The sequence below is a fragment of the Lampetra fluviatilis genome, chromosome 4 (assembly GCF_964198595.1).
Source record: "Lampetra fluviatilis chromosome 4, kcLamFluv1.1, whole genome shotgun sequence".
NCBI classification, from domain to species: domain Eukaryota; kingdom Metazoa; phylum Chordata; class Hyperoartia; order Petromyzontiformes; family Petromyzontidae; genus Lampetra; species Lampetra fluviatilis.
This window is the reverse complement of record NC_136278.1, coordinates 5083378-5101350: the sequence shown is the minus strand read 5'-3', so window position 1 is coordinate 5101350 and position 17973 is coordinate 5083378. Positions and strand designations below refer to the sequence as shown.

The following is a 17973-nucleotide window of genomic DNA, read 5'->3' as shown; positions in this document are numbered from 1 at the left end:
TACACGGCCACAAACCATCATGTTATATCTATTATCTCCAAAGCTATCATTTTCACTCTGCACACGAAAACTTTGGGTTACTCAGACTCTATGAATATCCTTTACACACGTAGACACAAAAACTGCCGAAGAATCATATCCTTGGTGCAGTATTTTGTACAATACCTGAACTGGTCCTAGGCCACCCCTTTTACCAATCCACACTGACCATCACGGTGAAATATGGTCAAACAACGCCAGTAATAATATAATTAACACGGCATGGTGAGGCCTTTATTCGGCAGTGGAATTACATAGGGCTGTACATTAAAAAATATCTAATTTTAATGGCCTGTCATCCTTCATATCATGATATTTATACAATATGCATCAGATTAAGTAACAAAGATGTGTAATATAATGGCAGAATTGTGTTCAAGCAATTATATAATTGTACGGACCATGACATACACCCATAATTAACATCTGGCTGTGTGTAGAAGAAGCTGTTATGTGCCGCTAAATATTGCTTCAAACATTATTTGGCCAACTGTTCTGAATGTAACGTGGGTCACGAAGGGCTTGTCTTGACCACGTTGTCAATGTGGGGCTATAACTGTAATCTTCTTAGATATGCTGCAACTAAATTAAAATAACCTTACATTAAATATTCCATATTTCATTGGCAAATTTACAATTTATTTCATTGATTTACAATTCACCATAGGCGAGTGTAAATTAAAAGATATGCTGTGATGACAAGGATGCATTTATATCTTCCAACAATGTACAGGTACATGTACGTGACTTTACCGAAAGAACCAAGAATATGAATCCCTGCAGTCACGAAAGCTTTAAATCAAAAATGTACAGATACTTCATGAGCACAGAACAATGTGCATGCATAATTTTCGTTGATTAACATATAAAGAACTCAACCGGCAATCAATACCCATTGTCATTTATATGCATTCATTAACCCCCCCCCCACACTTCGCACGTGAAGGGCTCACAAGTGACGTCATCACATCTACCCCTCTATTTAAGGAATGAAATAGGAGGATTTCTCTACAAATCTGGCTGTCGCCTGATGAAGTTAGTTGTAATTACTGGCGAAACGTCATACTCAAATTGTAAATATTGTGGATTTGCTCTCCAACACACTGGTGTGCTGTACTAGTGACGAATTGGCATGTTCTGTTTAAGTGACAACCTTTACTAATTGGCTGTGTCGGGTGGTGGCAGGTTTAATGGCACATTTATATATTTACGCGATCTAACCCCAAAAAAACCCTCTATATAAAGGTGTAAAGGGGTTGGAAGGTTTGACAAATAGTGGCAATTTCTGCACGTCTCAGTAAGAGTGATGATGGCCATGACAATGATGCACTCAGTTACAAAATACTTTAGCAAGTTGAGACTTTACTAGGTGATTACAGCACAGAAATTGTGTTCACGCTAACGCTTAAAATATATACACATTATACAGTGTATGCTTTGTGAAAATGGCTGGTAATACTTGTTTTTTTGTCAGGAATGTTTCCACCCTAAGGGTTCAAGATAAAAACAAGTTGGACGCAAAGGGTGTTTAAACACAGCAGCATCTCAAAAAATGTGTACAGCTGAAGAATGATAATCAAGTAAATCGGTCACGGAGTGAAGGTGAGGGCATCTTTTGCTTGGTGAAATAATAAAATGTACATGTACAGCTGCAGAATATGAAATCACCAAAATATAAATGTATGTATATATATATTTGCCTTTGTATGTAGCGGTTGGCACGCTTGCGCTATGAACCCAGGAACCCGAGTTCGATACTCGCTCACTGCTAACTGACGATTATCTGAACCGGTCCTGGACCTCCGCCTCAAATGAATACCTGGTGTGGTGTTTATACATCACCACATGGGAGACAAAGGTGGTCGGGTGTGGTGCTGGTCACCCACCCCCTCGTGTACAGTGCTAGCTTTCATTAGGTACTGACTAACAGCACTTGCCCCAAACTGTTAATACAGCGCCTTTGTCTTGTGTGTGGAAATAGGGAGCGCTAGAATGGTGGATAAGCATGCTACGTGACTAACACGGTGATCTGAATTCCAATCCTAGGCCTCCCCTTGGTCGACTCAACCTTAAATGAGTACCTGGTGTAGTGTGTAACAGGGCTTGTCACAACAGTCGCTATGGCTGCAGAGAGATATTTTCTTCATGTAAATGGGGACATAGTCGGTGCATCTGCCAGTCAGTCATCGCAGTCAGTTAAACCACAACACCTTGGTCGGTCCCATAAGCTGCTGCCAGCGTTAGTCATCGCAGCTGAGTGGTGGCGAATGGTTGCCTGCCGTTGTTGTCTTGTGTGAACAACATCGTTTGAAAAATGCTATTGACGCAAGATAAAGGACGTGCATCTTTGAATGAAGACAATCGCAGCAAAAATTAAGGTTTTGAGATTTTAGAAAAACAACGTTAATGGAAAGAGGTGAGCATCTTCACTTTGCCTTTGAAGCGGCGGGAAGTGAACAGTGAGAAGAGCAACATAGGGGGGAAATAAAAGTCATGTTTTATTCCATTATCAAATGAAAGACAGTTAATAATGTTGGGAGCCTCGAGCCCACGACTTGCTTATCTTTGAATACAAAACATATCACTTTCTCGACCTGGTACACGGCATTTCGAGTATGTAACATGAAACAGGATGAATGGATGTGTGCAGTGTTTACCTCGGCACGTTGCACTAAGCTCTTGGACCCATCTGCATGCATCCTGACAGGAGTTGTTATTTCATATTTGTGAATTTGGCTCAGGTGACTTCCAATTCCCCCACGTAAGGTGTGCAGCACACCGCGGGTCCCTGCGGGGAAAGCAACGAGAGATTAAAAAAACTCAACATGTCAGACGGCGGTGTAAAAATAGAAGACTTTTTTTTTCGTCAGCAGTCCACGAAACTCTTTGTCGTGACGAATTCTGCAGTTTGTGTATTTTGAACGTCTTTTGCACCGCACGTGGAAAACCGCACTAATTAGCGGTGCAGGGGAAGGGCAACAAACTAAAAAACAAAAAGCAGTTCGAAATAAATTAGTTTAAAATCATTGTTTAAAAGTGCATCGCTCCAGTGGCTTCCTAATGTCGGAAGGAAGAGCGTTCCAGACGGGTGCAGAAGCGCATCTGAAAGCACGCGATGCAGTGACCGCCTTTGTTGGATGGTTAGCCAAAAGCCACTGCGCGGATGACCGGAGTTCGCAAGATGGTTTATGCTCTTTGTGTGTAATGAGTGCAACCTTAAAATGCATTTGTTCGGCAACCAGAAGCCAATGCATCTTGGCGAGCACTGGACGGAACATGATCGCATCTGTGGATACCACACTTGATGTGCGTGCAATATTTTCAATCGTCTTGATTGTAAATTATTGATATGCATTCCCCCACCACCCCCCCCCCCCAAGATCGATATAAGGTAAAGGTGCAGCCCAACAAACTGCTCTCTGGAAGGAGCTCCAGAGAGCCCCCATCTATAGGGTCTTTTGCCTACTCTTCCATGCTGGCCAAACACATTGAAAAGTTGGGAGTCGCCCACAATTTGGTCCATTGCATGTGTTGAGCCACTACTTGTGGTGCACCCATTTGTACTAAACTAACTAGAAAACTAAAAAAAGAATGTTTTACCAAGTAAGGCCCACTGAGCTATACAGCTATTTTTAAATCCTTTATATTAAGTTCACTTGCTTGCTTGCTTACGTCCGTGCAAATCTTTCGGTCGTTTTTTAACCCACTTCCCGTGATCCAATCGAGCTGACATTTTGCACACAGACTCGTTGTGCGTGACAATGTATTTTTGTGAAAAAATTTCCAAAATGTTACACTTTTTAGGAAGAAATAAATTATATTTAATTACCAATTGCTTAATGGTGGCAAGCATTCATCTGACCCATAGGTGGCAGCCATCTCAAGCCAGAGGACGAGAGGACTCTAGCCGCCACGCATATAAAGGATTTATAGTGAAAAACTTTGTTTTTACGGGTTAATTTTTGTCAGAAGCGACCTGACCACAAATGATAGCTCATCAAAGGGGCTTATGGCGTGAGAAACGTATAGCAGCCAAATACTCGAAACGCATGTTGTTCCTGAATGTCAAGGGAAAACCCGGAGGACCCGGAGAAAAATACATGTGTTCACGGGGAGAGAGACACGCACACTCCAAATATACCGGCATCGTTAGGGTCGCGATCAATCCCACAACCTCCTGCATACCAGGCGAGGTAGTTAACATCTCGCCACCACGCCCCCCGCCCCCCCACTGCTGGGGGGACAGAAGTTGTGGGGGGGGGAAGAGGCGAAAAAAACTCGCACCACTTCCAGAAGATCGATTTGGACTGGCGAACTCTGGATTGCAAGTCTAGGCGACTGATCATTACACCTCGGCAAAGTGCCTGATAACTTTAACAATTGTATGTTGCTTTGTATCGTGTAAATCCACACACTTAAAATGAAACAGTTGAGAAGAAAATATGCATTTCATGTTGTGCTCTGTTAATAGCATACAGTTAAAGTTGAAAATGCTTACTGATGTGTAAAATATTTAAATCCCTGTCAAGATAAACAGCCACAGATACCATAAATATTGACAATATGACAGTGCCGTCCTTGAATAAGGATCTACTGATGATAATAGATTAAACCAGTCTTTTTTAAATTTTTCCCAAAATGCTTGCAAGTGAATTCTTTTGATAAGTGCTTTCTAATGCATCACAGCTAAGATGCTGCAAAACAGTCACTCTGAATGGATTTACATGCAGTGGATGCCGAGGATGTGGGTTCATTAATCTGCATGGCTTCCCATTGTTTTGATGAATGCAGCGACATATGAAAAACGTATGCCTTTTCACTCCATCACCACTCGTCTTTCCACCTGTATCAGCAAACTCCCTTTCAAAAAAAATTCTACCAATCACGCCGGCCTTCAAGTGTTCGGAACATTGATCTGCGTGGAAGATCTCAACGCGGCCATGAAATAAGATGGTATTGATTATAATAAAAAAAAGCAAGAGCATATCTGAAGGGTACTCGGAAAGGAAGAAAAAATACATCATAGGCGGAGTAGTGAGATGATGTTTTCCCTTAAAATATTTTGTTATAAAGGATTGCTGCTTTGAAGGCCCCGAAAAAACGGTTGTATTTAATCAAAAGGGTTACGTTTTTTACATGCAAATTAGTAAAAGGGCAAAGGTGCAGCCCTGCAATGTCTGCTCATGTCGCTGCTGTGTCGTTAAACCCGCCACCACCCGACACAGCCAACTAGTAAGGGTTGTCACGTAAACAGCACGTGCAAATTCGTAACTAGTACAGCACACCGGTGTGTTGGAGAGCAAAGCCTGTATTATGGATGATATTGGTGTTAAACTAAGTCACACATGTGACTTATCTAGTTTCTCTCCAAGTATGGATGAATTGATACTCAATACAAACCATACATAAGTGCATACTATAAACGGAATGCAACTATCAATGAAAATATACCCTTTCATTAAAATTTCACTTCCAATGTGCGGTACCATATTAGCAGTGGCTCGTTACAAGCAAACGTTGACAACAAAACTAAATTATGACGAGAATGCACGCATCATTTGATGTATACCATTTTCGTCGGCTTAAAAAAATTAACGTGAATTACATGAACCAAGTCAAAATATGTAGCTGTACATTGTGAAAAGAGTATTCAATTCATGTTAACATAAAAATGAACTGACATTGCTCGATATAGATGGAAATGGTTAATGCCCGTTTTAACACTGTTGAAATAAAAAAAAGTGCAAAATCTGGATATTATGGTCTCTTTGTTATACATGATATATGAAGAATGTGAACGCTACTGTACTTTGAACTGTAATTATGTATATTTTGAAATTATTTCAACAAACGTATTCAAATTACCATTAAAACATAATTAGATTAAAGGTGATTGTCTATCGATGCACCCTTTATTTAATTTGAAACAGAAATTAATTGAAGTGCCCATCATATTTTCATTATGATTTTTAAATTACAAAAAACTAATCGTGCTGAAAAAAATCTACATCCAATGCGCCAGATACTCACTACTTCTTATTTTATCATTCTTGCACCATCGCTAGTCGTGCTTGGCAGTAACCACCTGTGTTTAATATTCTAACTAGTTAAGCAAGCGTCACTGATGCATTGCACCCTGAATACAAAACAGCTGAGAAACGAAGTTTTCCAGATTTTTTTTTTTCAATGACTTTTGTTAGTTGATATATATGATTTTCGTCAGAGCCCACTACTTTCACACAATGATAGATTACAAATATTTTCTCCTTGTCAAGAAATGAAGGCATCCCTTGGACAGGGGAAGATCACCACAAGTTTATCTATTTGTTTGCTTATTTACTTATTCTGCAGATCACTTTCCACTGGATTGTAAATCAAGAGTTGGGGTCCAACTTACGATCTGCTAGATATGTGTGTGCGCGATTAGATTTGCATAACTTTAGAGTACATATTTACTTTCAGGAGCATCTTATAATGCAGAAAATATAGTAAAAAAAATGTGTTTGCCTATTTCTTAATTCAGGTACCAAGCTGTGCAACGTACATGTGTCAGCTAAAACCATAACATATTGGGCATACAATATTAAGCTACAATCTATCTGCTGGTGGATGCAGACCTCCTCAAAGCTGCCACCACCTCTCAGCATCCTGCGATGCAACAATCTGACCAGTACCCGCACATGAACAGACTTAATCGCTGTAATAATCCGCGGAAATATCAGATATGCTTTAAACACATTCCTGCGGAGGGAGCTGGTAGGAACGTTGGGTTGCTCGGTCAATGGCCAGGGTCAACGGCGGCGTGGTGTATTCTGCAAATGACTGACTGTGAGGGCGGGCACAAGCCGGCGTGAGTAGGTTAAATGTTGAGTTTTATAAGGGCACCACGGGGTGACCAGCCCCACACTCCCCACCCAGCCCCACACTCCCCACCCAGCCCCACACTCCCCACCCAGCCCCACACTCCCCACCCAGCCCCACACTCCCCACCCAGCCCCACCCTCCCCACCCAGCCCCACCCTCCCCACCCAGCCCCACCCTCCCCACCCAGCCCCACCCTCCCCACCCAGCCCCACCCTCCCCACCCAGCCCCACCCTCCCCCACCCAGCCCCACCCTCCCCACCCCACCCAGCCCCTCCTCACCCTCCCCTCCTCACCCTCCCCTCCCCACCTTCCCCTCCCCACCCAGCTCCTCCCTCCCCACCCAGCCCCTCCCTGCACGACGGACGGACACAATGATCCCCTGTGGACTGGTGTAACCAGGAGGTTCCTACCAGTAAAATTAAGGACCTATGGTGTTTACAAATAGAAGAACATTTGCTGACATGTGCACTCAATTGAATGCCCATCTCACACAAGTCTGAAAATGAAAGAGGCTTTTATAGAAATACAAACCCTCCATATAACATAATCTGCCAATATATGAATACTATACCCTGATTCGCGGTGCATGTATCCAGAACTGAGTTTATTTAAAGCATTTGTGGCATAGGACAATGACTAAGTTTCCAGCTCAGTCGTAAAAAATGTTTGTGTGATTTTTCGATTTCCGTAAAAGCCCCTGCAACCGAAAATGCGCTCCATCATAGAAAAACATAGCACTTTCACAGGATAATATAAAATGTGATTGACTCAAATTGCATATCGACTTTCATAACGTTCAAAAGCCCAGTTATGTGATTTTGATTTTACAAAATATATAATACATGATAGTGCAACCACTCCAATTGTATAATTAGAGAAGAACGGCACTCTGTAATATCATATTAATGTCATTGTGTTTTTTATTTTCACTAAAACATAATTACTGTACATCACTCTGGTATACAGTATACAGAGATAACCCCGAATGTTATAAGCAAGATATTAAGTCAACATCAATAACAGCTCACACAGTTTCCTAGTGCTGCCTTTCATCAGCTACGGTCAATCCACTGCTGAATGAAAGCCTATCCAAGTCACTGCCTCTTCTCACGTTCGTGCCACGTAACAATGGCACAGCAACGGCCAATGTCATCGCTCCACATCTTCGATGGGCATTCTCGGATGAATTAAAATCCTTGGCTGCCATTCAATCGTCATTGTTATTATGCTTTACCTTCAGCCGTCACCTATTCCAGTGGCGAGCCCTGCCAAAGCCTGAACGCATTTCTATTTTACAACATTTGGCAACGCCAAAAATACAATGCACTGTGTGTGGTGCTGTATTGCATACCGAGGCCATAACAACAGCGCACTACTGCTATTGTTTTCGCCTCTACCTTTTTTAGCGAGAAAGAAATTAACAGCTATGCAAAATGTGTGTGAATGTAACCCACCGGGGACAAGTAATGACCTGCGTTTAGTTATAGATGCCAACCCCGTTCACTGCTAAACCCTGCGTCATCACAAAAATATCAGCACCTGAGCAGATCGACATCCAAAGGGAACGCCTACATTGGCACCAACACATCGACTGTTAATTGTATCCTGCTTCAACGATAATGATTGTACAGTTGAAGCTGGACAACAAATACTCCTTATATATGCACAGTTCTGATCTAAGCAACGCATGCTTACATTGTGCTGGTGGAGGTAAAGGCAAAGGGTAACCAACGATATAAGCACACTACAGATATAAGCACACTTCAGATATAAGCACGGCTGGACTTGCTGCCAAGGGGTGTGTTTCTATCCAGTTTATACTGGAGTTGAATTCAATTTATCAGAACAAAAACAGTAATGACGCTTTTTCTAGATAAACATATGACTGGTCCACTCTATAAAGATGTAGAAGGGATGAAAGGTCAAATAATATTTTGCCGCAGTAGTTTCATGGAAAAACAAAATGAGAAAATTTCGCACTGCGGTGATTAGCCGAGCATTAAGTTGAATGCAAAATCATCATCATCATATCAAGGCCCGCATGTTAGAATTCCCCACATTAACAACGGAGCAACAACACATGTACCGCAGCCCTGCCTACGAAGCTGGACCTCTTCAATCTCTACCTTGGAGGAACTAAAAATGCTCCATATTCACACGAATCAAGTTAACTCCTCGTTGTGAGTGTGAAATATGGATTGGGTTGGGGTTATACACTCTTTACTGCGTCCATATTTCATATTGCTGCGTTTTGGCAGGTTAATGACATTCAAACTGTATAATAAACGTAATTGGGCTTGGGAAGGACAGCTAATTAGGAGGCATTATAGCCAATGGTTAAGAATACTGTAAATATTGGAGTGGCGGTCAAGGATTATAAAGAGTCCAATAGAATGATCACAGGAGATGTAGAAACATGAAATACATTTGTATGCAGGTGCAAGGTGGATTGTTACAGCGCACCATCGTGAGAGTTGGCAGCAGTTTCGAGAAGTCTGCATCCAGCAGTGGACAACTATGGCTGATGATGATTATTTTGGTAAAGCAATAGTCATGGTTTATTCGGAAAATGATTGTTTCACTCTGGTACGACCTCCTGGATAGACAAATACTGTATAATTAAACATTTTCTAGCTCAACACGTAAAAAAATTGGCTTTGATCATTTTTCGATAATTTATTTATGACATCTTTGTTCATAAAATACTGTGGTTAGTATAGAAGCAAATGGCAATTTTGTATATTAAATATGTAATGATTCAACGTGCTTAATATGATCGAATTGACCAAGGGCACTATTCATATTAAATTAACTATTGGAGCGCTCTGTATAATCAGGAAAGACAGATGGCTTTGTATGAAGCCTTGTCGTCACTAAAATGATTCTTGGATTTCATTTAACCCATAAATATCCTGGGGTTTTAAGCTTCAAAAATAAGCATTGTTCATGTTTCATTAGGAAGATGGTCAAATATGTTAAAGCGAGCTCAGGGCTTGAGAGTGGGCGTGCTGAGAAAAAAAATAGTTTTACAGCACTATATAGAGTCCATCATAATTGCATGCATTATACATTTAGCATATTTCAGCAAAGGAATGGAACGCGTCTCAGAGGATGTCCAATGAGAATGATGGGAGTGATGAAATCAGCTCGTGTGGGGTGCGGGGAGAATTATTGCATTACAGGATCATTAAAGATGGCGACGGATTGTGGAGACCTTCATCCAGCAGTGGTTTGATCATGGGTGATGATGACATTTACATTTTGTGTGTATTTCAGAGCTGAGGTGGCAAATTTTCTATTGCATCCAAGCACTAAGCTGGCGATGCTTAGATCCTGGATTAGAATCCGGGCATTGACCCCTTATTAAACAAATGTTTTCATGTAGAGAGGCGATGGTCTCATCCCAGTCACCAATGACTGCACACACAAAAATTATATAAAATGTGGAATTTCACTAAATTTATATTGTTCCAACACTGATAATCAAACAATGGTTTTACTGAAGAGTGATTCATGCGCCTTGTAATGTATAAAAAGGTGCGCCTAGAGTGTGGATTAAAGGCAAGTTACTTTGAAATAATCTTTGCGATGTCATCTTCATTGGTCGTTCTTCAAAAGAGGGCGATACACTGCTTCCTGTGAGAATTTGAAGTAGATATGTATTCAATTTGTTCCGTGAAACCAATCGTATGATTGCAATGTAACTGAAAAAAGCAATACTTCCCCCTGATTTAAATTAAATGCAGTTAATGCAACAAGCTTATGCGAGGAAAACTTCAAAGTGCTCTAGCCTTGGTCACATTCCTGTTTACGACCAGAGACAGATTTCAACTTCAACGTCAGCAAGCAGCCATAATCTATCCACTGCTGGTTGAAGGCCTCCCCAAACAAATCTGTGATATGGAAATCCATCGAGCAGGAGCCAGATGGATTGCCACGTACAACTAGCTCCTGCTAGATAGATTGATGATTTAAACGCTCCATCTCCGTACCCATCTGGGAGCGTTTCCTCCTTTGGCTTCCACTCTGTCATTGTGTATGTTGACCTTCTTTCGCACCATACGTAGGCAACCGTGATAATCGGAGGTGCGGTGTCGTTAGTCTATACCATGGCTGTAACTCGATGTTTAAATATATACAGTGTACATGCAAACAATAGTATTAGTATCAGCATCCTAATCATTTTTACATTCAACTAAATGTTTTCACAGCCTACAAAATGAACGCACATCTTATTTTAGCATCAGAATCAGAATATGTATTTATACTGGAGGAATTCGATGAGCCAAAATAGCTCTTTTCCACAGATGCCCAGTAGGGGCGGGTCAGAACGCTCGAACAACAAGACAAAAACACATTGCAGGTGACGTTCAGTCTCAAAAGCAAGCCGTATCAACCGTGCTGGTAAAGTAGTGCAAGCGTCGTTTAGGAGGCAGAGGGCTCAGAATCGCCTCCCCTATCGATGCTTTTGCAGCCATCAATGGGGCTCGTTTGGCGGAGAAAATAAATTGCAGCTCGTATGCTATCTGACATCATGTAGTAACTCACGGGGGTACACTCTGGTACAAATGTGTGCATTAAACGCCACTAGGATATTTCGATAAGTCAGTTCAAGCCCCCAGGAAGAGGTCAGCAAGACAATTATTTAGCATCGTACTGTCGTAGGTTGTTTTGATTGCTGTTGAGTCATTGGTGGATTTTGATCAAATTGTTCTATTTCACTGGATGGCAGAATAGAAAAAAACGACCCTGCATTCAAGCACATGGATAGAAAAGAGAGTCAAACTTGTTTTATTGGAAGTATTTAATTGTCTCCTAAACATTAGTACGGTGTCTGATGGTGTAAGTACCTCAAATGGAACAGTAAAGGGATTTATGGAATCCCCACAAGCATTTAAAATTCAAACTTGAGAAGCATTTACGGGACATTAATTTTTTTATGGCATGGTCATCTTGCACAAGACCCCCAGATAGGATGCCCTCCAGATACGATGTTCCTATTACATAGAGTCGTAATGTATTATGTAGACAATGAGGATGGATGCTTCAATTGGTTTGACTTGCAGTGCACCTAATACCTGTGAATTAAGATTCCAATGATCTAGCCTTGACAGAAAAACAATAAGGCCACCCCTACGCACACACAAGGTTCTGTCTCGTGAAAGCGGTAATTGCACACATACAGGCATATACGGTTTAACATATGGTTGTGATTGTCACTGGGGCAGCCAGATGCACTTTATCTGTCTTTTTTCATTCAAGGTCTCCCATGTAAAAGACTTGTATCAGTGGGCGAGTTCCGTTTTTAAAATAAAAATTGATTTCATTGATAGACATGTCATCTCCTGATTCTCCTCCCATCAATGCCATGCGACGTCACAGCAGAATTCCTCCTTTCTGTTGCCCTATTACCTGCTACTCTTTATTATCCAGGGAACCTTTAGGGTCTGTAAAAACTCGCTATTGGCACCCATATTCCTCATTACCTGTATTGCTTCCCCGTCTCCAATTGCGGAAAGGCTTATTATCGAAAAAAAATGTTCACAGATGAGTGGAGGTCAATAGCAAATAAATTCTAACACTCAATTATCTACCACTTTTTTGGGAGGGGGGGGGGAATTGGCATAAGTTCACGGATTACATCGCAGAACTAGGATTTGCGATAGCTGCCCCTCCACATCATAGCGGACCAGCGGAGTTGTTCTATAATCATCTACTCGTATCCCACAGTATTTAGTAAGCAGGACAAGTTCAGACCCAGGATATCATTGGCAAGCGTAGGAGGCTTCTAGTAATGTGGCAGCCATGCCCCACGTTTGAATATATCTCTGTAGAGAATTATTGCAACGTGAAAGACCTATATTAGCAAAGGTCTTGCCTCGCGTGCTTGCCAGAGACCTCCCCCCCGTCCCCCATCCTATTGGCTGAGATGGCACAATTCCCACTTGGCCAAACTTGTCCAAGAATATAATTGGCCCATTTGACCGTCCGAAACAACAAGAACTTTGAAAACAAATAATTTTATGTGTAACAAAAATACACCCGACCATCTTCAAATAAAAACACACAAAACATAGCCAATCGCCTAGAGTCCTACACGGACGGAAACAGCTGGGGGTCTCATACAGTGCAACGTTTCACATCTGGACTTTGCTGTAATCAAAACACACTGCTCAGTTTGGCGGGACTGGCGTTTCCAAGTCCCCCCCCCCCCCCCTGGTCTCTTTCACAAACGCACAAAAGTGTCCCGTTTCTGCAAGTATTGCACCGCTGTGTATGTCACCACTTCGTTTGCAAACGACACAAAGTCTTGAAATTATGTTTTTGGATTGTGTTGTACAGACTGCTACAGTGTGTGTGTGTGGGGGGGGGGTTACCAAAAGGCGAGTCGAGTGAAGAATGCAACACAAAGAGAGACGGGGGCCGGGAGAGAGGGAGGGAGTGAGTCGAGACTGTGAGTTAAAGCCAAACTTTTCCTCCCCTCCCAACTCCTTTGCACTAACGACAAACATATGAACAAAGATAAGTTACCTTCCACTCCGAGCGAAGCAGCTTTGCTGGTCTCTCCACAAACACAGACCAGGGAGAAGACAAGCATCATCATCACCACGACCACCATCTCCTCCATCAGCTGAAGGAATATGGAGAATTTTGCCACCACGGCTTGGCTGGGAAGCGCAGCGCGTCTGCTTCCCATGATCCCGAACTATCGTCTTCTCCTCCTCCTCCTCCCTCCCGTCGTTCCTCTTCTGTTGTGCGGCGCAGCTTGAACGGGTGACTCGGCATCACCCGGCTACGCCTGCTCCACAATAGCAGCAGCAGGAACAGGAGGAGGAGGAACAGGAGGAGGAGGCGCGCGCACAGCCACAAGCAGAATTCAAGAGGAGGAGCAGCGGCTGCAATCAGCCAGCCAGCCCCCCGCGCGTTGTAGCGATGTCGCCCTGCGGCAGGCGCAAGGCGAATGGATGAGGAATCCCGCGTGCGCTGCGCTGGCAGAGAGAGAGAGGAACAATGACGGTGGCGAGGATGAAGCCGCGACTCGAGTTCGCCGGAGCAGCGCTTCCACTGACCAATGCTGACGGGAGCAGCAGCCACGGCAAGCGAAGGACCTTCCCCCTTTGGAGGATGAATAAGAACTAAAATAACGCGTGTGATCTTTGGGAATTCGCCGGCTTCTTCCCGTTAGGAATTAACGAATTAAATTGCACGACCGGCCGAAGAGGTTGTTTTGTTGTTGTTGTGTATTTGATTTTAGTTTTAACTGAGCGGCTTAACAATCCATCAACAGTTGTCTGCGCCAGTCCATGTCGTTCCCTTGCTATGGGTTAGAGAGGTTGGTTGGGATCTGCTAGCCCACAAACCCCCCAAAAAACCTCGCCCAGAGTCACTCGCCCAAGCACACAACAAGCGTCGCTATTCGCCTTGGATCAATTCCTTCTTCCAGACAGGGGAACTCACTCATTCAGTCTCCACCAGCCACTTGCCTCACACTCTCTAGGATGATTACCCCCCCCCACCCCCAGAAAGACCACGGGGCAAAAAAACAAGAGAGAGAGGAACGCGGTGTGGAGTTTCTTGTTTTCAACAAATTGAGGACGTGCGGAGGGGAGGGGGTGTTAGCGGCGGTTTAGGCTCGCAGAGGCTGGAATGTGAGTGACTAAATGGGGGGTGGGATGGATGGATGGGTGCGATGGATTGATGGGTGGGATGGATTGATGGGTGGGATAGATGGATGGGTGGGATGGATGGATGGGTGAGTGGGTGGGATGGATGGATGGGTGGGATGGATGGGTGGGTGGGATGGATGGATGGATGGGTGGGTGGGATGGATGGGTGGGATGGATGGATGGGTGGGATGGATGGGATGGGTGGGATGGATGGATGGGTGGGATGAATGGATGGGTGGGATGGATGGATGGATGGATGGGATGGATGGATGGATGGATGGGTGGGATGGATGGATGGATGGATGGGTGGGATGGATGGATGGATGGGTGGGATGGATGGATGGGTGGGATAGATGGATGGTTGGGATGGATGGATGGGTGGGATGAATGGATGGGTGGGTGGGATGGATGGATGGATGGGTGGGATGGATGGGTGGGATGGATGGATGGGTGGGATGGATGGATGGGTGGGATGGATGGATGGGTGGGTGGGTGGGTGGGATGGATGGATGGGTGGGATGGATGGATGGGTGGGATGGATGGGTGGGATGGATGGATGGGATGGATGGATGGGTGGGATGGATGGATGGATGGCTGGGATGGATGGATGGGTGGGATGTATGGATGGGTGGATGGATAGGTGGGTGGGATGGATGGATGGATGGGTGGATGGATGGGTGGGATGGATGGATGGGTGGGTGGGTGGGATGGATGGATGGATGGGTGGGATGGATGGATGGATGGGTGGGATGGATGGATGGGTGGGATGGATGGGTGGGATGGATGGATGGGATGGATGGATGGAAGGATGGGTGGGATGGATGGATGGATGGCTGGGATGGATGGGTGGGATGTATGGATGGGTGGGATGTATGGATGGGTGGATGGATAGGTGGGTGGGATGGATGGATGGGTGGATGGATAGGTGGGTGGGATGGATGGATGGGTGGGATGGATGGGTGGGATAGATGGATGGATGGATGGGTGGGATGGATGGATGGGTGGGATGGATGGATGGGTGGGTTGTCTCAAGCTGTTGGATGCAGGCAGGCAGCCTTCTGTGCTCTCAATTCGGAACGCGTCCGCTCGGCGTGCGCGTCTACCGCCTGGCCACCTTCCAGCGTGCATCATCAGACGCTCCGGAGAAGTAAAATATGCACCTCAAGAGAGAAAAAGGAAAAGCAAGTCGTGTGTTCTCGCGGTGTCAATTAAATGTGTGTGTGTGGTCGCACACAAAGACTAAGATCCTCCGTATTGCCTGAGCAGACTGTTGGGGCAAGTGCTGTTGTCGAGCACCATACAGACACACAGACACAGTTCAGGTGTTGCTTTAGAATATATGTAGGGGGGTGGTACGTCTTATAATCAGAGGATTACGCTCAAACACAATTAACACGTTCCCCTTAACTTCTTTCGCACCGTACGCAGCTACCCGGTCTTCTTGAACCCCTTTCGCATATTCAGGGAACGTGGAGGCAGCCTCCGTCCTCCTAAATGTCTTGAATCGAGGCAGGCGACGGTAAAGGTGCAGCGCCTGCAATGTCTCGCTCACGCCGCTGCTGGCCGCAGGGCCTCCACTTCGAGCCCTGCCCTTCAATGGGTGTTTTTTGGCCTCCGCCTTCTAGTCCACGCTAACCAGACGTCTCTAAAAGAAATGGGAGTCACCGACCATTCTACTCCGCCACTGTTCACCCAGCAGGGAATTCTTGTCGTCAACGGAGTGGTTGTTGGTGGTGCCGGTATTTAACAGAGGCGGTGGGTTCCTGTTTAAATTCAACCACTCCCGGTACGCATTCGGTGTGATCTGGATACAGAATGAACCATAGACGAATGTAGATAATGTTGCTACTCGTTCCATTCAGCGTTTAACTATGCCCCCCCCCCCATCACTGCCCACCCGGCGTTGACCCTCGACACAAGGTCACAAAGCACCTTATACATGATTAGCCCACTCGCCGTTTCTCAGGAGTAATCTTTTTTTTTCAGATGTCACATGATTAGGATGTTCGGCAATTTCCTTTCGACGATGTTTTATGTCGGGCGCGGCAGGGAAACGAGGAATGTGCTGGAGAAACACCCAGCGAGGTTGGATTGCTACCCCGAATCTCAAGAGACAAGACAATACCTACCTGAACGTTGTAAAGCTGTAAAGCACTGCCTCCTAAAGACAACCGCAATGCGATGCAGGGGGTCGTCGGTGCCACGGCCGATAGCTTGAGTTTTGTGTGATTCATTGATCCGACCTGGCATGTGCCAACCACGTGTGAGAAAACCGCAGTCGCGTCACTAACGGAATGTTAAAAAAGTATGATTCAGCAGGTCTGGCTTACTCATGAAGTCAAAGTTATTGGATAGATAAACCCAATAAGATAACGAAACTGTAGTTATCATGAAAGGTTATCAAATACTGTTTTCTATGTGAACAGTGGAGCCAAAGGGGTTTCTTCATATGTATGAAGCCCAAGGGTCTAGCACCTCGCTTGAATGTCTGCGATTGCTTTCAAAGCAAGATAATTAAACGTATACAATTGCGGTGCACGTACGCTTATTTTGTTTATTACATATGTATTATTAGCTACGGTTGCTGTTGTTAACCTGTAGCTTCCCACTGCTTGGAAAAAGCCTGACCCCATTTCCTTCCACGTCTTCATTTCCTATATTGCTCATGCCCAGTCGCGGCCAATGAACTCGTTGATTCGTCGTTTCTCCATCTCGATCTTCCGATGCCTTCCACAGCTTGTGTTTGCCTCCTCTTGGTATGCACTCCGGAGTTTGCGGTCGTGTGGATTAAACACATTCCTGCGGAGGGAGCTGGTAGGAACGTTGGGTTGCTCGGTCAATGGCCAGGGTCAACGGCGGCGTGGTGTATTCCGCAAATATGGCCGACTGTGAGGGCGGGCACAAGCCGGCGTGAGTAGGTTAAACGTTGAGTTTTATAAGGGCACCACGGGGCGACAAGCCCCTCCCGACCCAGCCCCACCCTCCCCATCCAGCCCCACCCTCCCCACCCTCCCCTCCCCACCCAGCCCCTCCCTGCACGACGGACACAATAATCCCTGTGGGCTGGTGTAACCAGGAGGTTCCTACCAATATGACTAAATTACGAGTTGTTTTTAGTGAGTCACAGTTGACTGTAATAAATTGTATATCTTCTTGCCGATTCTCAATTGAGCTGTATTTGTATGCGTGTATCAGTCCGTAAAGGCGTTAAGACAGTGGTAAAATATGCCAAGATGACATTTCTTGCTGGTACCATAAAAATATATCCCACTCCTATTGAATCGTAATTGAGGTGTTGTAATTCCCTGCTCTACGATGTGCATATCACTTGTTTACACTTTGGATATGAACTGAGTAACTAGAATAAAGGCGTCACATGCGTTCGTGGTTTTCCATTCTTTC

At 44.5% G+C, this 17973-nt stretch overlaps 1 protein-coding gene across 6 annotated transcripts in view; it reads right to left on the bottom strand.

Annotated features, from left to right (window-relative positions):
- Window positions 1-14216, bottom strand: part of LOC144931507 (disintegrin and metalloproteinase domain-containing protein 12-like) — a 162731-nt gene extending 148515 nt beyond the window's left edge. For all 6 annotated transcript variants that reach the window (XR_013636574.1, XM_078855435.1, XM_078855437.1 and 3 more), the window contains exons 1-2: window positions 13436-14216; window positions 2697-2827 (exon numbers count right to left, since the gene is read on the bottom strand). Coding sequence is in view for 5 of the 6 variants with exons in the window: in XM_078855435.1 (XP_078711561.1) it covers window positions 2697-2827; window positions 13436-13601 (297 nt within the window). In the remaining variant the exon portion in view is untranslated. The remainder of the gene's footprint in view (window positions 1-2696; window positions 2828-13435) is intronic.
- Between the last annotated feature and the right edge of the window lie 3757 nt (window positions 14217-17973).